Source organism: Aspergillus vadensis (assembly GCF_003184925.1).
Source record: "Aspergillus vadensis CBS 113365 unplaced genomic scaffold BO88scaffold_24, whole genome shotgun sequence".
In the NCBI taxonomy this organism is placed as follows: domain Eukaryota; kingdom Fungi; phylum Ascomycota; class Eurotiomycetes; order Eurotiales; family Aspergillaceae; genus Aspergillus; species Aspergillus vadensis.
The window spans coordinates 353523-378276 of record NW_020292062.1 but is presented as its reverse complement, the minus strand read 5'-3'; the positions used below and the strand labels follow the sequence as shown (position 1 = coordinate 378276).

The window sequence follows — 24754 nt, the reverse complement described above, 5'->3', positions numbered from 1 at the left end:
GCTAAGGAAGGTTGTGTTATGTTGATGATGCTTCACACATTGCACCAACAAGCTTTCAATGATAACTGTGTCTTATTATTCTCTCGAAGGGAAGGATTGGAGTGTAGTTGATGGTGTATCGGGAGGGTTGGTTTCGGTCGGAGAGAATCCGCTCCAGTATTGCTACACATCTTACCTAGAAAGGTTAGTGTCGATTATGTCTATGAAACAGGGTTAGTTAAGGGAATCTCAGGCAAAGATCTCCCGTAAGATATTTTCGGCAATCACCATGTAAGCCATACTTCCTTCCGGCCAGACGAACAGATATCGATTTGCCAGTATTAGCTTAGTGATGGGATCCCCCTTGGATGCAAGAAAGCAACAGCGGCAGCTTTCAGTCAATTATAACTGCTGGTACGAATCATGTGATAGAAATGATTTGCCAGCTGCACACCCCTGTGTAGACGACAAGCCTTGCCTACTGTGCATTAGTGCGGAGAATCGTTCGAATTCCGGATTTCCTAAGGTTGTTTATAATCGGGGAATATCGGGAAAGGCGAACATCCTCCTGAATGTTTCTTATTTGGATCCAGGTGTAGGTTGTCTCGGGGCTCTCGGGGCTATTATCTGGGCTACTACTATCAGATCTACTACCGGACCTGCTATGGAGGCTACTATTATGAAGCGATAACAGGATCAACACCCTGGAGTGTAGCATGCAGATCACTTGAAAAATAAAATGAAACAGCAGTAGATATACCTGTCAGTATGATTCAGATAACACTGTTCCTCAATTGAAATATGAATCGTTTGCTAGGTCGTGTATTATACCTGACCGAATCCCCGACACTCCCTTCTATCTACATTAGTCGGTATAATTTTACATCACGGCTAGGCCAATTCATAACGGATCGTCTTCGTCGTTTTCAGCTCCTGTGGCGGCAGCTCCTGGGGCGGTTGCTCCATCGCAGTGTCGGTGTCCATCTCCGGGAAATTGTAGGAGGCAGCGCCCTGGGGAAGCTCCGCAACCTCTCGTGGCTCGAGCTCCGCAGCCTGATAGCCGCCTTTGTTATCAGTGGTCACATTCTTCTCCGGTGTTACTCCGGCTCCACTCGCAGCTTGCTTCCTCTTCTTTCGGAGGATGAGAAAGGCTACAGCAGCAATTAAGGCGACGCCAGCAACGGATCCGACCACAATACCAGCAATGTCTCCGCCAGAGAGCCCACCTGAGCTTCCACCACTTTCCGCGTCCGTGCTTGTTCCGTTGGTGCCGGATCCCGTGATGCTCGAGCTATTGGAGCTCCGTGACATCAACAAATTTGCAGTAAATGCATTCACGGCGCTCATCGAACTGAAGAAATTGGGATCCTTATCATACGTCGATTTGGTCCAATCGGAACCACAGACAGTGCCGTTGCTCATGCCGCTGCATTGCTTCGCAACAGCCTCTGCAGTGTTCCGGAGGAGAGGCTCAATAGTGTCCACAGTCTCTGGCATGAGGCGCGTCACCGCCGCAAGGCATGATGCCAGGAGGCCCTTCAAGGCGTAATAAGTATCATCGTCCAAATTCGAACCCGTGAAACCTGTGCCGGCTTTCATTTTAATTCCAAGTTCCTGTATCACACCATCGTCAACAAACGTGTTCATAATGGTATTTAACAGCCCTTCTGCCCTTTTCCTCCAAACAGCTGCGCCGGTCTAGTTTGAGCCCACATGATTAGCCATGATTTTTTTGCACACCATGGTGGAGCCTTTGCAAACCTACCACACTATACATGTATGCCGCTGCGCTCATGTACAAACCATAGGCATATGTGTATTGTCCATTATTCGTAGTTATCGCCGTACAATCTCCTGAGGCGGTCGTATTCGTCACCAGAAAATTAACGGTCCAATTTGACTCCACCACCATATCGTTATCCACACACCAGTTCCAAATATTGACTGCATCGTCTGCATAAGAAGATTGGTTATCACCCGTGGTAAGATACGCTAGTCGTGCGGACAATTGCAGGAACTCTCCGTTGCTCAGGGCGTCTTTCATCGACTCGTTCGCCGGTTGTAAAACACTATTGCCAGCTTCGAGGCCACCGTCGCACACAGTTGAAAATGTGAATGTACTCCTCATGGTCCCCTGAGCCTGACTCGCATAGGTCAGCCAAGACTTTTTGGTAGAGTCGGCTGGGAAGCCCATTTCAGCCGCTGTTACAGCGCCCAGTGCCCAAGCTCCATGGTTCATGTTGGTATCATTGTCGGATGCCGCCCATCCATCTCCGAGTTCCAGTCCTGCCATACTATACATGCGCTTGCTAATCAGATTATTGTAGCTATCGTTTCCAGTGAGATTCCAATACGGAATCAGAGTCGAGTATAGCCACGCCTCCACGGTGGAGGAGTTAAATAGCCACTCATTAGCATCACCATACACCGGATTGACATTGCCGCTAAGTGATGAGTTGGTGAGCGTGTTCTGAACTGTCACTGTTGCGGCATCTTTGATTGACTCTAAATGTGGTGCAAAAGAGGGCTAGTTAGCTCATCGGTCCCTTCGCGATGATCCAGACGAGAGAAACCTTACGTGTACTGTTAATGTCTAGATCCAGTGCTGCCACCGTAACGGAAAGCCCAAAAAGCAGACATGTCCCAGCCTGATACCACATTGGTCGTAACATCACTGCCAAAGGTGATAATGCACAGCAGGATGAATAAACACGGAAAGAGGAAGTGACCACACCCGGACTAGGAGCGAAGTCAGAGCATTTATGCCTCTAGGAAAGTAGATTTTGAACTAGCAATGCCTGTCCTGGACAGTTTAAGAAGAGAAAAACAGCTTTTATTGGCGGGACGTGCTAAAGCAACTCGGGGCACTGTAACGAGACACAACCGCATGCGACGATATTTAGCCGGCCCACTAAAGCATTTTCTGTGACTCCAAGACCCTCAATGTTTTGGATCTGCTCATTTAGTAGGCTCGGCTTCAACGGCTTCTGTATGGCTGACCCCATCTGTTGGTCGGAAAGACCTCAGTGATTAGCTTAGCCCGATGGGGATCTGACAGGGATCATGGACAAAGAATCGGCTCACCCTAACTCGTTAGCACGGAGTCAGCGATGTGCGAGCAGAGCAAGGTTGACCAACGACAGAGAAATTGTTGGTCAATTGCCTCTGCGAAGACTCCATCATCATTATAACTCTGTCAGAATGATTATTCAATAACTGAAATTTTTGTCAAACCCCATGGCCAGTGAATGGGGTAGACGTTCCATTGAACTGAAGTGGAAGGAGAGAGAGGGAATAAGGAACTATCCGCCGCACCCACCGGACTAGTCTACTAGCGAAGTGACTTAACAAGAGTGGTAATTTCCCACCCCTGCTAGACCTTTCCCCACTGCGGCCCCGAAGCCGGGGGATTGTGCGAAACGAGTGGTGAACCTAAACGAAGCTAAGGCCTGATCCTGGTCAAGCCTTGACACCGGCCATCGCTGATCCGTCTCATCCCTCCCCGATCAGCTCAGCGTCTTGCTTTCTAGGGAGTAGTACGGAGTACTCCATACCAGCGGCTTTTGTGACCTGATTCGGTGGAATCGCGACTCAGCTGTGACTTGTTGGTCCATCACTTCGCTAAGCATGCGCTATTTGCGCTGTCAGAACGCCATTCCGATCAGCCCCTCGACTGTGTTGTCCGACGGAGGTTCCTGGCTTGCCCGGAGATAAAGCGACTCTTGTCGGATGCTGCCCTGCCATGTTCTTAGCACAATTCAGCCGCTTGAAGATCGTCTCACAAGTCGATAAAGTCAGGTGTTTTGTATGGAGTAGTTAGAGAACAAGGGTCACTGAGTTATGCAGTCATAAGCAAGGATCTCTATATTCATCTTATCATGTGAGATGTAAATCATAAATAGTAGTGTGTAAGGCTGTGGATAAGCCACAGGCTGCACCGCCAACCAGAGTGGCTGACGCGCTTACGGTCTTTGGGCAACGAGGCTCTTTGTTGGGCAGCGGCCTCTATCTTGTCAGGCTACAGTTGGTTAAGGGAGCTGAAGCCGTTCCTGAATGATTGGAAAATCCGAGTTCGCTGACTCATTGCGCTACCTACGCTTTTGTATCACATACGTCAAGGGGCTGCACTTGGATAAGCATAGTTCGCGTCTTCTGAACGAAAGAATACAAACTATGCCCACCATAGAAAACAATCTAGATGGAGAGAAGGTTTATCTATATTTACGACACCAACGGAAGCATTCTCATGGCTCTACCATGAATGTTGGATTATGATAGAGAATCACTGGTCCTTTTTATGTGCCAACTACTACTAAGTAGTAGTCCAGTACCTGTCACCCAACCTTTTAGTAAACACTAGTAGTAGTGGTGGTGGTTGTGGTGGTTACAAGTTTACTTAGTAAGTAGTCTGCTTCGGTTAACCTCGGTTTAGCAATCGCATCTTCGGCCAGAGGAGGCTGCTTATCATCGTCATCAGTCAGTGCCGCCTGCACATGACCGTGTGTTCAGTCAGGCAGGTGCATTACCTGTCCGGCTCACCACCACCCTTCTTAGTACCTTCTCTACTTTCCTCACTCCCACTGGGTTGTGCCATTTCCATGTCGTCCGACTCCTGCTTTTCGACCAAATGAGTGCTCCTCAGCCGGGCTCCGAATTCTTCACGGCCTGCCAGAATATTAAGGATAACCTGGAGAAACATACTAAGCGACGATGCGAGCCTGCCAGCCGGTTCATTTCGCATCAAGATCTGTTGGAAATCTGGCAGACGGAAGATCGCATCCACAAAGTGCTCTATACCGATCGCCGCATCGATGACGATCTGCAGAATATCCAAGACAACTTCATTGCCATCCTTTCCACTCTCGTATCAATCGAGGCCACACATTGCCTAGCAAACTTTCGGAGTTTATTTCTTGCTGGGAATATAACCGATAAGGATCTTCCGCTAGAACGAGAGCAAATCGAAACTTTCCTCCCTGATCAATCAGAGCTAGTAGACCAATTCGAAATCATTCAATGCGAGTTTTGCCCAACAGTGATCTCTTGCACGACGCCCCTACATTGTGTTTCTTCCAAGCGTCGACTACCATTTGAGATAAAGCCTGAAAAGCTGGGCATCGGGGGCTTTGGCGAAGTGGAATTGGTGACTATAACGCCACGGTACTGGGAAACGGCTAGTAAAAGTTACTACAACTTCGCCTATAAAGTTGCCTGCAAGAAATTCGACCGAAAGGAAGCTTTTCTCAGAGAACACAAGAATCTCACAATTTTGAAGGAGAGTTTGACAACACAGAGTCACATTCTGCAGCATTACACGGCTGTGGACCATGATCCACACAACTACTATATTCTCTTCCCGTATGCCGAACATGGGGATCTGCACCACTTTCTATATGGTGGTGCTGGGAGCTATGAAATTCACAATCAATTTCCCGGCATACCGGAGGGAAGCGATACAGCCATATTCAAGCCATTGTTGTATCAATGCTGGGCTCTGGCATGCGCTATTCAGTGGTTGCACGACTATATTCAGGTTGATGGCGAGCACATCATGTGTGCTCATTTAGACCTCAAGCCGGACAACATCTTAATCAGGAATGATGCAAGCTCTGTTGTAGGGAAGTGGATGATATCTGACTTTGGCATTTCCGTGCTTGAACCCCAGAAGCTTGGTTCAAGCCGTCCACTCAGTGTCAGAGGCTGTTACCAGGAACCGACCATTGAAGTGAACCCTCACCGGGGAAGAGGGACCTATCGACCACCGGAAGCTATTATCCGAAGAGGATCAACAGTTACGGCTGACAAGATAGGTCGTCGAAGTGATATTTGGGCTTATGGATGCATTTTCACTGAGGTACTCGCCTGGGCTATCGGACGACGCGAAGGTGTTGAACACTTAGCCAAGGAAAGGCAAACTGGAGCAACGAATGACTGTTACTGGGATGAACAGTTTGCTCAGAGCTTGTCGCCTCAAACGACAGGCTTCAAAGTACGAGATTCGGTTGTCCGATGGCTTGAGCACAATCAAAATTCCACTGAGAGGGTAGTAGGCGAATGGGTGAAGACAATCAAAGACATCCTTATCATAGACAAGGAGCACAGGCCCAAAGCGCAACAGCTTGTGGAATACGTTAGAGGTGTGTATAAATCATGCGACCTGCCTCAAATCCGCGATTCGCAGCCACCCGAGTCCCCAGCCGAGCCTCCGTTCAGGCAGCCATCTTATCGAATGCCAGATCCCCGAGAATTTCCCAGAGAGTCAGGCTTGCAGGGACCGAGCAAGCTACTACCACATGGCAAAAAACATGTCATTGACACCTATATGTCGCGGACAAGTTGCCAAGGCAAGGTCCCAATTGCAGTAGTATGCAATGACAAAGTTGAAATACTGAACTTGGACCTTACGCAAAAAGAAATCGAAGAGGTTGGATTCTTATCACTGTTTGGGAAGTTAGGTAATGCCGAGGTTGCCATCGAAGGCCAGTACCTCGCAGTTTGGGGTTTCTGTAAAGGTTCCCGTAAGGGAGAAGGGGGAAGAGTGGTAAGTTTCTTTGTACAGCTTACGGGGTTGTACTAATGAAACTAAGCTTCATATTGGGGAGGTTAATTCAGGCTTCGAGACAAGCCTACCCATAGTCCCAGAGTTAGTTGTATCGGTCGCCGTATCTCCGCGTGGTCTATTCGCTTTAGTCCAGGACAAGGACATAATACTCCTCTCTTGGCCGTCCCAATCGTCATCAGACGTGCGGCGCACCCTGGCCTTGCCCGTCGCAGATCAATCATTTACGCAGGCCATATTCAACGCCAGCGGTGACTTCTTGTTTGTGTGGGCAAGGAGCTCAAAGCAAGAGTCTCTGTACGTTTGGAAAGTCGAGGGGATGGCAGATGAACCAGACTTCGCTGTTCACTATTCTCTGGTAGGCCATACTACAGCCGCCCGTGTTAGATGATGCGAAACTAAGCATATATAAAGCAGCATCGATTCCACTGGAATACTTCAGTTATGCCTTATAGTTCTGGTAAAGGGTGTGTCCTTGCAGATGACCAGAACAGGTACACAGCTGTTACTCTGAATCAGCAGCGCAGTGGGACACATAGCGTTGAACCAGCACGCATTGAGCGCCCATTTGATACTTTGAATGTGATAGTCAGCTGCATGATTGGTGATGAGTATCTGCTCGGGCTAGTCAAAAGCGGTCATCTAATTACGACACGATTATATCTACATCGATTTGAAATCACCCGCCGAGAAAACCAAACGCATGCCTCAATTACCAGGGGCCGTGAAGTCCTGGAAGTTCCAAAGGACTTCAAGCAGGCCAGCAATGTACGGGCCTATGAGCAGCTAGGGGTAGCAACAGTGGTTTTATGGAACGAGACCAGCTTCTTCATATCTGACCTACCTCCCAGTAATGGGCATCATTGACGCATGCTATTTAGCCTAGACTGCAAAAAGAAAAGAAAAAGAAAAAGAAAAAGAAAAAAAGAAGATAAGAAAACGAAACAACGACTACCAGATTTATAGTACACCTCACTCACTTGCAAACTCCTTCCCAACCTGCATCTCGGGTTCACTCATGTCTTCCTTCCGCGGACGCTGGAAAAAGCGGAACGGCTTCCTTTTCCACCAGGCATCGAACCATACAATCAACACATATATCAACCCTGTGATCAGGGTCAGCGGTATCCAGGTGGCGAGAAACACCCAGAAATCCTTGGCAATAACGATTTGGCGTAAGTCCTCATCGAAGACGAAGAAATTCATTCCATATAAGCTGACGATGAAAGAGCCGGGTAAGTAGATTGCCGACACGAATGTGATTACTTTGACTGCGGCGCTGTCATTCATGTTGTCCTCCTGCAACCGTTTTAAGCTACTGGTCAGATCGCGCAGTTCACGGTCGACTCTTGCTGTTTCAAGTTGATTGTGCAGCGATAGTGTATAGCCAGCCTGTGTTGCGTTAGCATAATGCCCTTCGATTGACAACACAGAGGATTTGGAAGCCAACCAGATCAATCGCGTTCCTCATCCTTGGAATCAGCTCTTCACAGCTCTTTATGTAGCCCTGGAGCGCTAATAATAGTGCTTCGCACCCCGGGAGAGCTTGTCCCGCGGAGTCCAATGTCCTCCTACGCAACGAAGAGGCAATGACGGGTTTCAGGGCGCTAACTAAGTCCAGGTTGCCACGACAGCATACATGTGCGCGCAGGGCAAAGTCATTCAAATTGCGAAGTTCTGAAACCGTTCTATAGCTCTCTAGAGGAGTGGATTCATCAGGTAAGTCCACCAGAGCTCTGTCATTCTGATTCAGTGAAAGCTGTTAGCCCAACAGTCATTGTGCTATCATGAAAGGCCTGACCAAGGGAGGTAAGATGGTCAGAACCTCGCTGAGAAACTGTGAGCCCTACATATTCTTCGAATCGGTCTCCGAGATAACGAAGATACCATCTCCAGTTGCAAATGAAGGAGGAGAGAACTAGCGAATGAACCAGGATTGATTGGTCCCTGGCTTCGTTTCGGCTTAGTCCTGGCTGCAATCTCGAGTCTTCAAAGATCCCAAGCCCGTTCAGGATTCTTTTGTCCGAGATACTATCCTCGTTTGGATGAAGGAGAATGAAAAAGTCGTATCCTTTTTCATTCTGACTTGGTTGGCGACGGTGGTGGTACACCCCAGTGTGGCGCCATGACCACGGTATCAACCTGCGTCCAGTTTTCTCAACATAGTTGAGCTGGTATGAAACATCTACTCGTCTCGTGTTACCGCTTGTTCTCTTGATGTCGTAGACGTGAGAAAATATCAGGACTCACAGGTGTCGTTGTCTCGCTCGTTCACACACAAAAGGCCATTCCCTGCTTCTGAAATATGAACATTTCTCCCGAAAGAAAGCAGCACTTGAATAAAGGATGGATGTACGGCATATCGCTCTAGCAAGAGTGCCATTGACAGCGGAGTAACTTCTAGCGGGGCAATGGCGGCTGGGGAGTAGATGGACCTATTTGATTCCAATGTTGATTAGCACCTTATTATATCGATGGACATTGGCCAAGGACAATGCACACATACACAATCCTGATATTCAATCCATCTGGTATAGCCGACTCTGTTGTGAGAAAATTCTGAAGCGATTTTGAATTTGTGTGGAGTTTTGTTGCACGATGATCTTGCGAGACATGGGCGTGAGTTCGTATGCTGCCACAGAAGGGCCTTAACGGTACTCACCATCGTAGACATCCGTTACTCGGACGTGCGTTTCGTTTTTGCGTGTCAATACCCGCGGGACTCCGTTTAGAAATTGGTCCTCAAGGTTGGCGAGGTTGACCGAGGAAGGGTCGTGGTGAGAGGGCAGTTGCTGCAGGTAAGGGCGCCATATCTGGACAGGGTCATTGTCCACCGTCATTGTATTGGCTATTTTTCTTTCCCTTTTTTTCAAAACTTCGTTCTCACCTTCGCCTAGCTTGAGATGACAGTCAAACTTGTCTTTATATTGAAAGCTACATGGAAACCAGAAATTTGTTTTTCTTTTGCGAGTCTATCGGTCTTCGGGGCCACGATGCCTTCTGAATTTTCGGGTAAGCCTTGCCGACCAGCGTTCAGCAAGGCTGAGGGATGAGACTAAATCATACGGAAATGTATGCACAGCGCCTCAGGCAGATTGATTGGCGGTCATCTACGGTCAAGGCTGACTATCTAGGACTAGTCCTCCAGCAAACAACGGCATAGCCTGTCTGCGCCACGCCCACCGTCCATTGAAACACATTCTCGCCCTCTTCATCGCGTCTTCCGAAGCTTGCCACACTGGTACAGCCGCCCGAGCTAATGCATTGGGCCCAGCCATCAAGATGTTCCTATCCATACAGACGCCCTGCTTCATATTCACGCGGCCAGGTGCGCTGTGGTGCGGCTTCTTAGTTCCAATACCATCTCACTATGGTAGGAGGTGGATCAGGTCAGCCGGGCGTCAGTGAATTGATGTTAAGACACATACTCCAGTTCTTCCTGTTGGTCAGTAGGTTAGCCTCTGTCTTCTCCTCTTGCAATCAGAAGATGCACAGCCATGACGCACCTTAGTAAATCTTATGCTAGCCCAAACACACCATCGGTCATTGCGAAACTGTGGGTTCAATGATGGTCATTAGCGTCAGCCGGTCCATCGCGTTGTATGTCAGGCTTGATGGTCGGCGGGAAACCTACTTCCACCTTCGTCTGGACCTGGTTGTCATATCGCTCCCTCACATAGCTTGTTATTTCCTCGTCCATTTCGATGTACGATGATGCGGCCGAGGTAAGTTCGTGCCGATATGGAAGGATGGAAGAAGCCATAGAGACTCGGATGAGGGAAACCTGAATGGCCGTGGTCGCAAGGTTGTAGCCGCTGTTCCCCAGAGTTTCCAATGCCAGTTCCGAGCGCTGGTTATATACAATGAGCCGAATCCTCGTGTACGACTGCTAGCTTTCAAATATTCTGTTACCACTACAGAGCGCCATGCCCACCAAATGAGGCTCTCGAGGTTTATCTGCGTGCCACAATAGCACTGGGCGAGGGAGGAAAGCAATCAAGGGCAGCCTTCTCTCCCCGCCCGGTGCTGTCGCGTCCGACGAGGCTGCGGGTGTTTTCTTATCACGAGCCAATCATTTGTTGAGATACACCATGCAAGACTTTCGAATTACTAGTAGTTCTTCCGAGTCAGGATTAGCCTGATCTGGCCATGTCCCCGATTCGTGTGAGATCCCCCTTCTCGGTTGCCTCGTGATTTCTCCCATCCGAGAGATGCCCCGGCCTAGCGTATTTACCCATTATGCAAGTCTATCTCTACCAAGATTATTTAGATACTCTGCTTATTTCTTTGTTGGGATCTTCCATACTACATGTCCGATTTCACCGCACAGAGTGTACAACTTTGAGTGGGCGATGCCATAGCCGAGCACAATGACGAACCAGGTGGACACATCAGAAAAGCTTAAGTATGCAATATTTCGGAGTTTTTGACGATATGCTGACGCGGTCTAGGCAGGAGCTTTTTGGGTTTCAGATCTTTGTATGCATGATACTTCCGTTCTTGGTCGTTGCTAATAGGGCTCAGTTCATCACGCTCAGTGTTGTCATCGGAAGTGGCATATTCACCAACAATGGAATGGCCCTCGCCATTGCGGGACCAATGGGCTTGATTATTGCGGTCCTCATCATCAGCATAGTAGTTCTGGCAGTCAATGAGTGTATTGCCGAGTTGGCTCAGCAGTTCCCGGTTTACAATTCGATCGTTGAATATGTCCGCACATTCGTCGACGAGGACTTTGGCTGGGTTATCGGACTGGCTTATTGGTAATAGTTTTTGATCCAGCACCAAGCACCATTTGCAGCTAACGGGGAAATAGGTATGCATACGCAGCAACGTTTGCCAGCCAAACCTCTATGGCTGCGACTCTCCTAGAGTACTGGGGCCTGGCAACGGCGTGGAGAGTTCTTATCTGCTACGTTATGGTTCCAGTCATCTTATTCCTTCTCAACATGACTGGAGTTTTCGTGAGTTGTGTCGTCGAATTGATGGATACTTAGCTGATAGGATCTCAGTGGTACGGTGTTGTGGAAACGATTGGTGGTTTCCTAAAGCTGGTGATGATTGTGGCAATTTCAATTTATCTCTATACAATTGCGGACGATGGTGAGTGACAATCCCAGATGGCACGAATCTAATTTCATTGCCATCATTGAGGCTCCAGTAAAAGCTCACTTGTTGTAGTGTCGTCTCCTAGCTTTGAACATGGACAAGGTTTTAGCAGTAATGGCCAAGCCCAATGGTCAGCTCGCCGCCCCCTTGCCTATTTATTTGAAATGCTAAGATGGTACCAGCTATGCTATCCCACTCACGGCATACGCTTTCCAGGGCATAGAGGTATACGCCATGACTGCGTTCGAAGCTCGAGACGGCCATGCCCTTCGCTGGCCGGCTCGCTGGACTGCGTATGTAGCGGTAGTCGTGTATATCATGTGCACGTTGGGAGAGGTCATCAACGTGAAGTGGAATGATTCTGCTCTACCGAAACTTCATGATGGAGTTTCGAATAGCACATTATCAGCTACTTCTAACCCTGGTTCGTCAAGTAGCATGATCGTCATAGCCGCGCTAACCACCAATAACCGGTCAATGGCTGGTTTTCTCAACGGCTGTTTACTCTTCAGTGTCTTTTCTGCAGCCAACACTTCACTGTACGTTGCTTCCCGAACCTTATGGGGTATGGCGAAGCACTTTCCCAGATCTTCGACAAAAGAACTCTGGGTCAAGAAGAAGCTAGCAATTCTAAGCGAGGGCACCAAAGTTCCGGTTGTATCCTTGCTGGTCTCACTTCTAGCATTCTGCTGGGTTCCATTCCTACAGCTCGTGGATAGCTCTGCAGTACAGCAGGTGTGTGGGTGCAATATATTTGCTCTATGTATCTGCTAATACAGACAGGTGGTCCAAGTTATATCCATCTCCTCCAGCACCGCTATAATGATCGTATGGGCAGCTATCTGTCTCGCATTTATTCGATACTATTACTGGTTCGTGTGTCTGCTCAACATACAATAGTGAAGAGATACTCATTGCTAGCGCAGGTTGAAGAAATGCGAACCCCGACTTCGGTACCACAACCGTCCTGAATACATCCGACTAGATGAAAAGTACATTGCTAAAGGCAGTCTGCGTATTCTACAACCGCTTCAGGCCTGGATCGGACTGATTGGATGTATCACCATATTCGCGTTTTCCAGCGCGACATGGTGGAGTGAAACCGCAACTGTCACCGAAGTTGCCATGGCGTACGGGCCGGTAAGCCAATGCAACAACTGAGCACTTCTACCCATTCTAACTCTGTACCAATAGCATATGGTCCTCTTTCTTATATTCATCATCTCGAAAGCGTTCAGTAAAAACAAGGGGTGGGTCAAATTGAAAAACGACGAATGGGTCCTGCGGGATGCCTTGGATAGACTATGGATTCGCAAGATCGATCATCATGAAGAAACTGCCTCAGAGCGCCTGAAAAGTGTTATGGAATCATTGTTCTCTTCAAAATTATGGGAACGATTCAGGGATAGGCAGAACAGCCAGCAAGCGGATGGGGAAGTTCATCATCGGAGTGAAGGTTCCACGTCTGCGGAGACAAACAGGCAAGAATTGCTAACTATTTCGAACGACCAGCCTGTATAGGAGACCCAATCCTAAGTCTATGCCTTTGTGATATGTATACTCTGGACACCTGTTAATAGTTAATACTTGGAATGAAGAGATGAATCTACAAAGTTCTTTGATTCACCGATTGGTCCCATTGTGAATGCCCTCACTACGAGGAATACACGCCGTGCCTGACTGCCACGCTGATATCCCACTACCCGAATAGCTCGCTCACACTAAAATAAAATATGATAATAGAGCCATCGCCGTTAGCAACACGGTCTAAACTTATACCAAGCTATTCACTCCAAACAGCCTCCTCAACACGAGATAAACTATAGAACAGGCACCGAGGAAAGGTAATATCGCCAATTCGCAAGCCCTTGCATTAACTCAATGCTTTCAATGCAGGAAATAGTAACTGTAGTTGCTACGCCGATGAAAGTCTGACTCGTGAATCTACTAATTCATGCCCCACAGCTCTTCACCGAGCAGGTCTATTATAAAAGAGATCTTCTCAGCTTTTGATCTTCCTTCCTTCTTCTTCTCCTCCAATCATCTTCTCTAATCATCTTCTCTTATATATGAGGAACACTTGACTCAGACTAGCCATGGCTGCAACTTCTATCTATCATCCTTGGCATGTATATCCACGGCCATCATATCTTCTCTACAATACCTCCTCCAATATAGACTGGTCGATCGACGCGTTCTAGCCATCGTTGGGTGTTATCTCTATTATCATCAGCAGGTACTCAACAAAAGTATGCTAGAGAGACATCCATGAAGACCAACCATTCATGAAGAACCAGGCGTCTGACTAACAGCACTTCTAAATAAACAGGCACCTCAAAGAAAAAGAAGAAGGCACTTAAGATCGCTATATAATCTCAAGATACCAACTGCAAATAGACACTCGAGTCACTGGCATTGCAGATGGCTTCGTGGATGGCGCCGGTCGCCATGATTCGACATACCAAGCACGCATTGGTAAAACTCGAACGAAGATTCCCATACTAGCAATGCTAGAGCATCGGAGAACCAGGGCCCATTCAGTCAAGGCCAGTGCTCAAGGACATGTTGGCGTTCGCATAGCTGGGGTAAGAGCTGGATGTCGGCGCAGAATAGAGAAGATTGGCTGAGTAGATGGGCAATTTCACGGGTTACTGTTAGCGCCTCGCATGGCTATAATGGTCAATTGAGGTAGAAAGGAGGATTATGGACAAGACTAAAGGAGGATTGTGTTATCCATTCTTTCTCAACAAGAATATCGAGCTGAATGTGTCACGTTAATGTGGCAAAAGTTAGAATGTGGCTTGGGAGTCTCGTTGAGACTCCATGGGGAGTATAGCACGTTGTCTCTCATCTGACACAAATGTCACAGGACTTTGATCAAAAGTCGTATGTGGACTAAAAGAAGTGCTTCTTTATGTGCGTTCAGAAAACGCACGACTTCAGGAGCAGGAATTGGCATTGGTGTATGTGCTGTTTGAGGACTGCAATCAAGAACATCGAGCGCGAGGAAGAGGAGCAGCAGAAAGCCTTCAAGATGAACTGTGTGCTTGATGCGAAGGGTTCGATCCTGTGTCAACGGTGTTTCGGTCGCCGTGAGGGCTGTGAAGCGGTTTGGATTCGCAGTCTTCTTTTGATATAGAGAGCTAACGCCATGCTTTGGCCTTCATTCTCGAATGGACCCTTGGGAATGGCGTCGCTCGAAAAGAATGATGAAGACTTATCGATCCTTATACTGACGGTTCTATGGAGATAGAACAATCTTTCTTCAATCAATCATGGAATCCTCAACTATGATCAAAGGATCAATGACACATTCAACACAAGTGCCAGAGAAAGGGAATAAATCTGGCAGAAACTGTTGGCTTGGGCAATGGGTCCTGAGCATATACATCGCCGAATAACACCATTCGGTGTTCTGCATTTGTTTTTGACATTTGATACATCACCGGTCTTCCATATCGACTGGCGTCAGTGCCAGTTATTCTAGCTCAGGGGCTGACGAGTGGAAAACCCTCGAGGGTGGTGTGCATGTCGATAGGCTCCACAGGTGGCCTTATGGTACCACTCTTCGCAGGTTGGGCAGATCCGGGTTGCTCATATCTATCTCGTCTAGATACCGGCAGAGAAACAGCTCTTCAAGAAGAAGTGTGGCTATTGTGGGGTTCGGTGTCTTGATGCCCCTAAGGGCTGATCTTTCTCCGGTCTTGGAGCTGTGGTAAGTAGGTCTTCCCCTTGAACTTTCATGAGTTTATTCAACTGACGGTGAATCTACAAGGGTCCGACGGGTGCCTATTAGTTTTAAAGCACAGTGCAAGCCCAAATTCAATAAGGCCAACTTATAATATCGATCTGCTCAGGGCGGAAGAGCACCGAGCCCACGTTACTTCCGTGGGATGCTAATCGGCGTGGGACAAATGCGGCTGGGAGTGCGAAGCATTTATCTAGACGCAACTACGCAAGATACTCACAAGCTCACTGCTGACATTGCGCGTGTCAGGGCTGCGAGGGCTATGGATGCTGGAATCATGTCTGGTGCTCGCGTACATGGAGTACAAGGCACATCGACAGACACCCAAGCTCAGTCAATAGCTTGATTGCCTTGTGGAAGTACCCAACGGGTATGGTGACACAGATGTGGCCTGACCAGGCGGTTTCTAATACAAGTTAAGTATTCAGAATCGCTCAAAATAAGAACTATGGGCATGGTCAGCCGGCTGAGAAAAGAATTGTTGGCTAAAGGATTCGAAGCCATAGTCAATACGGTCCTCGTACATCCCAACGAGAAGATGGACGCGGGGTATTGCAATACAATGGATAAACCGAAGCAGTCAAGACTGAGCGTCCATGATTACATATGTGTCCAAAATCTCTCATCATATGGAAGATGAATTTGGCCAACCTATCGAACGAGAGTTTTAACGGCTGACAAGATCGAAGCCATAGACATTAAAAAAGGCTCAGACTATAGCTGACAAGCTTGATCAGCCGGTCGAGAGAGATACAATGGCCAACAACGTCAAGGCTATAGACATTCCAAATCGCTCATACTATAGCAGATAAGCTGGACCAGCTCATCAAACGAAAGAATCAATGGCCGACAAATCCGAAGCCATAGATAATACGGTCCTCGCAAATCGCACAAGAAGCACCTGGGACGGGGACTGATAGTCCAATCAGCACTCACAATCTGGTGAGCAGCATGGCATGTGGCATGTCGTATCGCGCGCTATACTGTTTAGCATGGTTACCTACGAGTCAACGCACGTTAATGCGCCACTCGACGCTAAACTCTTCATATATGCAAGAATTTCTATATATCCAGGATGCATATATGACCCGGGTTCCGACACCACCATCTCCACAAGAACCGTCGGAATCGCCGGCTGCGAGATCCTCGCTCTCATCGCAGCCATTTGCCTTTTCATGTCCACGTCCGGGATGAGTCGTCGACATCCAGAGCAGCGATGGGGTGATGATTATGCGATTGTCCGCTGCCTTGCGCGTTCTCTTGATCTAGATTTGTTTAACTTGAAATCACCATCTATGTCCTCTGACCAGGGTCCCACTACCATACGAATCATGAGCCCGATCGATGGCAGGCAGTCCATCCAAATACCCAGCTTAGTTACAACATGGTCATATCTCCCAAGGCATATAAGCAGCCGTTGTGACGCTATGAGGAAGGCAGGATGTTCATAAGATCTGAACCATGCTACTGAGTTTAAGACGAGCCGATATCTTTCTTCAGCAGGTCCAGCTACCACACGAGCCATAGCCTCCATCATAGGCAATCTATCCAGATACTCGGTTTACTCCATACATGGTCATTTCTCCCAAGACCTATCATGGGCGGGGTGTGACATGACGAGGGAACAAGATCTACATAAAGATACTTATTATAGGACTGATATCTTTCTTAAAGAGGTCCCGCTACCACACGACTCATAACCCCAGTGGCAAATAGCCTTCATCCAGATACTCAGTTTATTTACACAAAGCATAATCAACTCTCTAAAGACCTACCACCGGCGGGTGCCGATGCTCTGAAAGAAGCCAAACACCCGAATCAAGCAGAAATGACACTAGGAGGTCGTCGCTTTAGGGCACAAGTGTGTGAGGTGGAGCTGAGTTGCGCAGCAGATCCGGGTCATCCCGCTCAGCACGATTCAGTCGGGACCTCTATATAAAACAAGGAAAGTGGAGACTTCAGTTGAGCCAGGGTCAAATTAGGTCAATGAGTGGTTCAACTACTACTATTACTATTTCTACATGAATCATGGAGCGATTGGTTAAATCGATATATTTAGTCACATAAAATATCACTCTGATTAAATAACAGTCGTCTACAGACCAAAGACATAGGCATCATGCTTCATCATTGTAATCTATATAATTCATCATAAAGCAATAACATAACCGATCATGTGGTATAACGCATCAAAACGCACCAAACTACCTATATGCATTCGTTTAAATTGGCACTTTTGTTGGACTTCGTCTACACACTGATTGTCTTGAACACACTGTTTGATAGTTAGCTTAAGTCCCTAGGAATAAAGAAAAAAAAAGGGGGGGAAAGAGTGGAATGACTTACCCAAATCCAGCACCACCCGTAGCCATGATCGTACCGGGCATCTGGGCCTGCCAGTGGATTTCCTTGACGGACTCCGTGTAGTGCACGAACAGTAGCTGCGGCGGAACTTCCTGCATTCCCGCCTCGCGGTTCTCCTCCTCGTCCAATTCCACGGCCAAATCCCACAGAGTGACCGTGTTGTCGGCGGATCCGACTGCGACGACACTGTCGTCGGTCGGGTGCCACTCAATACTCGTCACGGGCTCGCGGTGGAAGTCGAACGAAGCGACAGGGGAGGCTGTGGTCTGAGAACCCGCGGCATTCGGCTTCCAGTGTCTCAGATCCCAGACGGCCCACTGTCCGTCATCCGCACCTGTCGCCAGGAGGTGGAAAGTCTGGTTGGACCAGCTCATGACGTTGACATCGGTGTTCGAAACCTTCACGTCGACAGCAGGCTTGCGCGACTTGGAACGAACATCCCACACCTTGACACTGCCGTCACTGCTGGCAGAGGCGAAAACGTTCTTCTCGTTGGGGGACCACTGAAGTTCCTCAACAGACGACATGTGGCCGGTGAAGGGACGAGTGTCGGTGACCCAGCCACCACCTTCGGTGCGAGTCGTCACGTAGATCAATCCGTCGTTGTCACCGGTCAACAGCTTGCCGAGGGGCTGCAGCGGGGACCAGTCGAGAGCGTATCCCTCAGACTTGTGCATGCGGAGAGTAGACAGGGGCTTGTTGGCGGAGGGAGGGAGAATAGTTCCAGGGACATCGAAGCTGGTGAGATGGGGGGTAACATCGTGAATCACGACCTGGGAGTTCTCGAGCATCGTAGCGGTAATAGTCTGCGGGGGCTTGGAGTAGTCTCCGGACTGGTTGGGGGTCTGGTGGGCGCGGATGCGGTTGGTTGTCGATCCGAGAGGAATGCTCTTGTGTTCGAGGATTGCCTCGCTGTCGTCGTCCGAATCGGAGTCGCTGTCCGAGTCCATGCCATCCTCCTTGTCCATCTTGCTCATGCCGCTGAGCTTCAATACCATCAATTCGTTCTCCTTTGCCCGTCTGCCCTCAGCTTGTGTGCCCGTCACGGCGTAGACAGTAGCGGGGTAAGTCTTGCGGTTGTCGCCCAAGGAGTCGCGCACGATATCGAACGATAGACAGGGCCACGGGGTGCTGAGAGTGTGCAGCATGTCGTACGTAGACGGATCAGGAGAGAGGACCTCTCCGGGTGCCAATTTTGTCCTTCCGGGAATGAAAGTCTGCTTGTCTACCTCCATTGCATCTGAAGAACCAGTCGGGGTCAGTATGGCTGCCGCAATCGAGAATGGCAGTATGCGACTGGCAGAACCCGTCGCATTGGGCGCATAATCGTACCTTTCTCTTCCTCCTCCCGTTCGGCATCAGGCCGACCATCTACACCAGCTTCGAGGACCTCATCTTCACTCTCGAACTCATCTTCATATTCGTCCTCGAACTCCCCCACCTCGTCGGGAGGGGCATCAACGACGGGACGTTCACCAGCCTTGAGGGCGGCGTTCTGCTCGTCGGAAACGTCGGCGGATCTCTTGGACATGATGAACCGGTGGGACGTGTAGGCGTCGGGGAATTAAAATTAAATGTCGGTCGTCCACAAACCCGGTTGAGTAGCAGGAGACTGACTGAATTTCCTGGCCGCGAGAGTCGGGGAACTTTTTTTTTTCTGTTCGCCAGGCCGAAATTCACGGGACAAGGGCGCTAAGCCTATCGGGGAATAGACCCGATCGGAGACTGGCGCCCGCTTTTTGCTGGCTTTGCTTTCTGGAGAGCTGCGGCTGTGTTTGCTTGTCTTGCTTTCTCCTCCAAGGGGCTGTTCCTCATCCCTCCTCCTCCTCAGCTGGCCCTGTCCTTCTTTCCCTCTTGTTGGTGCTGCTCTGCTGTTGCTCCGTGGTTGGCACCGCCTTCGTTTTACTCACTCTCTCTGGTCTCTGCTTGGTGCCGCTAAGTTGCTTCCTTATCGCCCCCATCATTCCACACCGGCTGCGTGCCTTGACTACTAGTGCACCTGTCACATTGTTTGGTTTCTGCAACAAAAGGTGCATACCACCACAACCCAAACCCATCCTTCCCGCTCATTGCCCCAGATCGGTCCCAAGCTATAGAGCTTGCATCCCAGACATGATAAACTGACAAATCAGTAACCACCTAGATCATTCTCTCCTCCCCTTTGTCATCGTCCGATTTTGTTCCGTTGGATGGGTTCCGGGAAACCGGTGCTGTGATCCCAAATCCTCAAATTCGGTTGGTCTCAGCATCCCCGCTCCACCGGACTTCGACCGTGTTTACGCCTGGGACTAATCCACACCACCCACAGATACCATCCGAACCCAACATCTGTCATCCAAATATGGATGCCTCACAACTGCCCGTGGCCGGCGCTTCGGATGTCGCAAATCAGGCGCATCTGGAGCAGCCCCAGAGCCTTGATACACCCGCTCCCGCAAGCCTCGGACTGGCGGGACCAGACGAGTTCACGACCTCAAATGGCTACAGTAGCGACTCGCGCGCCCACTACTCCTCCCACGAATTCAACTCCCCGGCTCGCGATTTCCACAATGAAAACGACCAACCTCGACAGAACTTCTCCCCGCTAACTCATCAGCCGCAACCCTTATCGTCATCCCGCCCCAGCTCCGAAATGTCCAACAGCCTGCCCCAGCCTACACACGATATCAGTCAAAAGCAACCATCACAAGCAGCCAAGAACAGTGTGGTGATCAAGGTGGGAATGGTCGGAGATGCCCAGATCGGAAAGACCAGTTTGATGGTGAAATATGTGGAGGGTAGTTGGGATGAGGATTATATCCAGACTCTCGGTAGGCAGCGGATTCTTGGGCGCTTAGGAATGATAATGCTGACCGTGATGTCAAGGCGTCAACTTCATGGAGAAGACTATCTCCATTCGGAATACGGAAATTACGTTCTCTATTTGGGATCTGGGTGGCCAACGTGAATTCGTCAACATGCTTCCCCTCGTGTGCAACGATGCTGTCGCAATTTTGTTCATGTTCGATCTCACGCGCAAAAGCACACTGAACTCGATCAAGGAGTGGTACCGACAAGGTCGCGGGTTCAACAAGACGGCCATTCCCTTCCTGATCGGTACTAAATATGACCACTTCGTCAACTTTCCCCGCGAGGACCAGGAGGAGATCTCGATTCAGGTGAGTGAGAATGCATGTGAGGTGTCTTAGCGCGCACTGACCACCTATAGGCGAAACGTTTTGCCAAGGCCATGAAAGCCAGCTTGATTTTCAGCAGTACAAGTCACAGCATCAACGTGCAAAAGGTATGTCCAATTCTATGCAGTATTACCTGATGCTAGTGCTAACAGCATGGTAGATCTTCAAGATTGTCCTGGCCAAGGCTTTTGACCTCAAGTGCACAATTCCCGAGATCGAAAATGTTGGCGAACCCCTACTACTGTATAAGAACGTCTAAGTCACGACCAAATGAGTGGGATGAACGATTACGTATAAGGGACGACGTGATGTTGATGATCGAACTTTCCCTACTTTGGGCTGTAGGATACGGTGATCTGGTGCCAAGTCCTGGGATCAGAAGCGACTGGTCTGTTGGTGTCCTCGCTACTTTCTTTGTCTATTTCCGTCTGTGTCTTTTCCTCATAAGCATTGGGATGCGCTAGGATTTCCTTCGTGTTGATCACTTCTCTTTGTTCTTCCATTTCCTTTCGCTTTCACTGTGTTAAATTCCCCACATTGTTTCTACTTTTCTCTTCGTTGAGCCCGTCCGCCGCAGGTGACAAGTCACATGGCGTGCCTGCGGCGATGGAGCAGGAGTGCTCGGTTACGGCATTGGCCTGATATATTTCTTTTACTTCTATTTCTTTTTCTACTACATGTCATTACAGCCACAGTGGATACTGTTTCTTATGTTCAGATAGCTCTAATGTGACCTGAGGTATCATCTGCCTCTGCAAGACTACATACTTCTTTCAGCAGGTCTTCCCGGGCAGACAGTAAGTATTACATACGGAAACTTTCTCGTATAGCCTGGCACTGTCAAGCCCCACCAGACTCTTCGCGCTAATTGTTAGCTACAGCCAAGGTTCATTAGAAGTATTTCAAACCATGATGCCTTTCAACAGATTATGCATGGGTACTGGGACGCAGGATATATTTCCCATTTCAGCAAGCAAACTCTTGGATAAGAAAGCCTATGACGCCCAGCTTCGAAGCACATTTAAAAGATAGAAGAAGCATCCAGCATGAAAGTAATAGTGTCTATATTATGTTCTGCAGTTGCTTTGGAGATTGTACAAACCGACAGACAATATACTAACCAAATCCATTCAAATCCATTCAAATCATTATTCGGATAAATTTGGTTATATGTAGTCATTTATTTCCGGTAATAGTTAGTAAATATGGCGATGGATACGGAGTTGAGGAAACGATATATATAATAAGTACTTTGTTGAACGCCTTCGATATTCTATTTTATCGTATTACTATCATGTCGGCTCTTGCTCTTCTATTGCGTCAGTAGTAGTTGGCTATAATATGGTATGGGATTTCAATGATACAACACGACTCTAGTCTGGCCCGTGAAGAAGTTAGACCACCAATGGTTCTCTCAAAGGATTTTCCAATCATGTATTAAGAGGTCCTAACAAGTTAATGAAACTCGTCGCTATCCCTAAACAGCCATCCTTCTTCCAACAGCCGAATATCTTCCTCATCCCCTTCCGCACTCGCTATTAGTGCAGACTTGAGTTCCGCAACTCTCTGGACAGTCTCATCATAGCGTTCGTTACTGACCCATCCCTCTTCGGAGACACCACCGACTTGATCATACCACTGACTCACCACCTTGTTCAGATTGAGCCATGTTTGTTCTTCGTCGTGAAAGTCAGTAAGTTCTTCTGCTGTGAATCTTACAGGGCAGTGCTTCCCCTCTGTATCGGGTAGGTGAGGCCAATATTCCACCATCCGGACTAAAGCTCCCTTCAAAGTGACTAGATTTCCACTCCACTGACGGCCCGCCCTATCAACGAGATGCTGCCGGGGAAGCAAAATGGGGTCACGTAAAGCTTCAAGATGAGGTTTGTTGTAATGACCGTTGAAGATACGGTAATAATGAAATAGTAAACGTCGCCGGTAGAGTTCATCCGCCTCGGCTTTTTCCTGGGACGACAGGGCCACATAGTTCGAAGGAAGTGACGGTTCTTTAAGACCAGTTGACTGTTGGGGATCGGGGTTTTCAAATGCACGAGGATAGCCAGCTGCCAACAGGCGTGGCTCAATGAAGCTGTGCTGCCAGTCAATGATACAAGACACAGCACCAGACTCTGGTGAAATAAAGATGTTGTTTGGGTTCATATCTTTGACTTATTAGAATAAACTATGGCACACCACAGTTTAAACACTTACCAGGATGCCGGAGTGTCGGTTTATTGAGACGGCTATTTGTGTCCTCCGGAAGCAGAAATGGTACTAAAGCAAGATACTTGTCCAGAAGTGGCAAGTAATCAGCCGGATACTTTAACCCAGGAAAGACGCCATTATATGGGAAGTCCAATTCAACTGGTTTCCCAAAGCAGCGTATCCATTCAGCCTCTTTTCTAGCAATACCCGCTAGGTACTCTTGATGGTTATTCCCTATGAAGATGAGAAAGTGGAGGAATCATGTTGTCCAATCATAGAAACTTACAGGGTCCACGATGAATATGCTGAGCAGCTCTTCTGCCGTACGAAAACATGTAATCCGCTGTTGGACCAATACAGAAAACTTCAGAGTCTTCGTTTTCTGGTACATCGGGAGCATATAGTGCAGCCTGATGGTCTTGCTTAATGTCCGTTTTGAAGTAAAGGCTCCCGATAGAGCCAAAAGGGATGTTGAAGAAATTCCTCTCAATTTCAACGAAACTCGATGCAAGCTTATGCTGATCACGTTTGCTCATGCCATGCCAGTTATTCTGTAATCCAACACCCATCGCCTTTTCCATAAGAATGTATTCCACTCCGACAGGGTTATCCTCTGAAGGCGAATACCCATATAGCTGGGGCACAGGGATGCCTTTTGCATGGAGGAAGCATAGGGTAGCAGCTTCGCTAGCAGTGGCATAGTACTTAGGACCGGTAAAGCGGTATGGTATTTTCGCAATAACCTCAAATCCGTCATCCATTGTTACGAGGAAGACACGATTGAAGCCACCCTCTGCCAATTTAGTGATGTGAGTGGCATGCCCATGGTCCCTGCCGACAAACTTTTCGGTTTCTCGTAACAGAGCAATATGATCGAATTCAACGTAGCGCTCGTGTAGGCGGAGTGATTCGTTAAAAAGAAATCTACCAGATGTATAAGAGTACAGGTCGTAGTTTGCCGCAGTCTCAGAATGGAAGCTGCGGGCCGCGTGTTGCTTCAGTCCCATGAAGCGGCCATGTGCTTGCCAGGGCAACCTGCGCAGAGAAAGAGACGTAGTACTAAAATTCATTCGTCTAGACATGAGAAAGATAGGTTGGGTTCAGATAATAGGAATGACCTGTGCTGAAATTCTCTTCGGAGGACCAGAGGATTAGTTTCTATTGACGGACAGACACTCGGACGGCTCCTTGATAAGCCAGTCCGAGCTGCAGCCCGACAACATAACGCGCCCGCCCGGGCTGCCCCTTGCGGCAGCCCGCTGCTTCTCTCCTATACAGACTCATAGTAAGGCGTAAGAGGCACTAATCATAATTTATACACTCTTATTAGTGTTACAGGATTGCCTCTTTCAGTTACAAACTGAACTGGAAGCTAATCTTGGTCAGCTAAGTTGCAGAGAATATATCAACTCATATGTCGGGTACGCTGGCTTGCTCTGCAAAACGCTTTGTGACATCAGTGTTTAGATATAATTTATGGGGTATAGGAAATGGTGCGTGGTCTCAAATCAAGCATCTTTCAAGGATTGAAGGCAAAGCCTAATATATACGTCATCAAGACAAAGGGTAAGGCGTGGTACGATATTAATAGGCGGTGCTAAATTTGGGTATGCA

The 24754-nt window shown here is 48.4% G+C and overlaps 9 protein-coding genes across 9 annotated transcripts; 4 read left to right on the top strand and 5 right to left on the bottom strand.

The window, feature by feature from the left end:
- Positions 1-221: 221 nt before the first annotated feature.
- On the top strand, positions 222-744 carry BO88DRAFT_135673 (uncharacterized protein). Its single transcript, XM_025701417.1, has one exon. It carries the CDS (start codon positions 332-334, stop codon positions 668-670), a length of 339 nt encoding a protein of 112 aa, XP_025559471.1. The 5' UTR covers positions 222-331; the 3' UTR covers positions 671-744.
- Positions 745-767: 23 nt separating this feature from the next.
- Positions 768-2708, bottom strand: BO88DRAFT_437810 (uncharacterized protein). The gene is made up of 3 exons (XM_025709644.1): positions 2558-2708; positions 1745-2484; positions 768-1677 (listed from the first exon to the last, which is right to left on the bottom strand). The coding sequence occupies exons 1-3, from the start codon at positions 2649-2651 to the stop codon at positions 871-873; spliced, it is 1641 nt and encodes a 546-aa protein (XP_025559470.1). The 5' UTR covers positions 2652-2708; the 3' UTR covers positions 768-870.
- A 1898-nt stretch (positions 2709-4606) lies between these two features.
- Positions 4607-7405, top strand: BO88DRAFT_456913 (kinase-like protein; the record flags this gene model as incomplete). The annotated part of the gene is made up of 3 exons (XM_025710955.1): positions 4607-6520; positions 6567-6896; positions 6953-7405. The coding sequence occupies 3 exons, from the start codon at positions 4607-4609 to the stop codon at positions 7403-7405; spliced, it is 2697 nt and encodes an 898-aa protein (XP_025559469.1).
- Positions 7406-7510: 105 nt separating this feature from the next.
- Positions 7511-9378, bottom strand: BO88DRAFT_428516 (uncharacterized protein; the record flags this gene model as incomplete). The annotated part of the gene is made up of 6 exons (XM_025709085.1): positions 7511-7930; positions 7989-8282; positions 8389-8723; positions 8789-8973; positions 9045-9141; positions 9201-9378. 6 exons carry the CDS (start codon positions 9376-9378, stop codon positions 7511-7513), a joined length of 1509 nt encoding a protein of 502 aa, XP_025559468.1.
- Positions 9379-9617: 239 nt separating this feature from the next.
- On the bottom strand, positions 9618-10497 carry BO88DRAFT_407430 (uncharacterized protein). The gene is made up of 4 exons (XM_025707426.1): positions 10173-10497; positions 10045-10092; positions 9967-9977; positions 9618-9906 (listed from the first exon to the last, which is right to left on the bottom strand). The coding sequence occupies exons 1-4, from the start codon at positions 10299-10301 to the stop codon at positions 9855-9857; spliced, it is 240 nt and encodes a 79-aa protein (XP_025559467.1). The 5' UTR covers positions 10302-10497; the 3' UTR covers positions 9618-9854.
- Positions 10498-10908: 411 nt separating this feature from the next.
- Positions 10909-13168, top strand: BO88DRAFT_456910 (amino acid transporter; the record flags this gene model as incomplete). Its single annotated transcript, XM_025710954.1, has 10 exons — positions 10909-10943; positions 10990-11017; positions 11063-11301; positions 11355-11502; positions 11551-11641; positions 11720-11777; positions 11830-12382; positions 12431-12519; positions 12574-12787; positions 12842-13168. 10 exons carry the CDS (start codon positions 10909-10911, stop codon positions 13166-13168), a joined length of 1782 nt encoding a protein of 593 aa, XP_025559466.1.
- Positions 13169-17490: 4322 nt separating this feature from the next.
- Positions 17491-19290, bottom strand: BO88DRAFT_418323 (ribosome biosynthesis protein RRB1; the record flags this gene model as incomplete). The annotated part of the gene is made up of 5 exons (XM_025708341.1): positions 17491-17532; positions 17596-17603; positions 17654-17670; positions 17742-19026; positions 19092-19290. 5 exons carry the CDS (start codon positions 19288-19290, stop codon positions 17491-17493), a joined length of 1551 nt encoding a protein of 516 aa, XP_025559465.1.
- A 666-nt stretch (positions 19291-19956) lies between these two features.
- BO88DRAFT_135518 (Spg1/Tem1 GTP-binding protein) lies at positions 19957-21229 on the top strand. The gene is made up of 4 exons (XM_025701416.1): positions 19957-20569; positions 20625-20917; positions 20968-21042; positions 21096-21229. Exons 1-4 carry the CDS (start codon positions 20101-20103, stop codon positions 21192-21194), a joined length of 936 nt encoding a protein of 311 aa, XP_025559464.1. The 5' UTR covers positions 19957-20100; the 3' UTR covers positions 21195-21229.
- A 1161-nt stretch (positions 21230-22390) lies between these two features.
- BO88DRAFT_446102 (phosphotransferase enzyme family protein) lies at positions 22391-23901 on the bottom strand (the record flags this gene model as incomplete). The annotated part of the gene is made up of 3 exons (XM_025710262.1): positions 22391-23097; positions 23147-23374; positions 23427-23901. The coding sequence occupies 3 exons, from the start codon at positions 23899-23901 to the stop codon at positions 22391-22393; spliced, it is 1410 nt and encodes a 469-aa protein (XP_025559463.1).
- Positions 23902-24754: the final 853 nt, after the last annotated feature.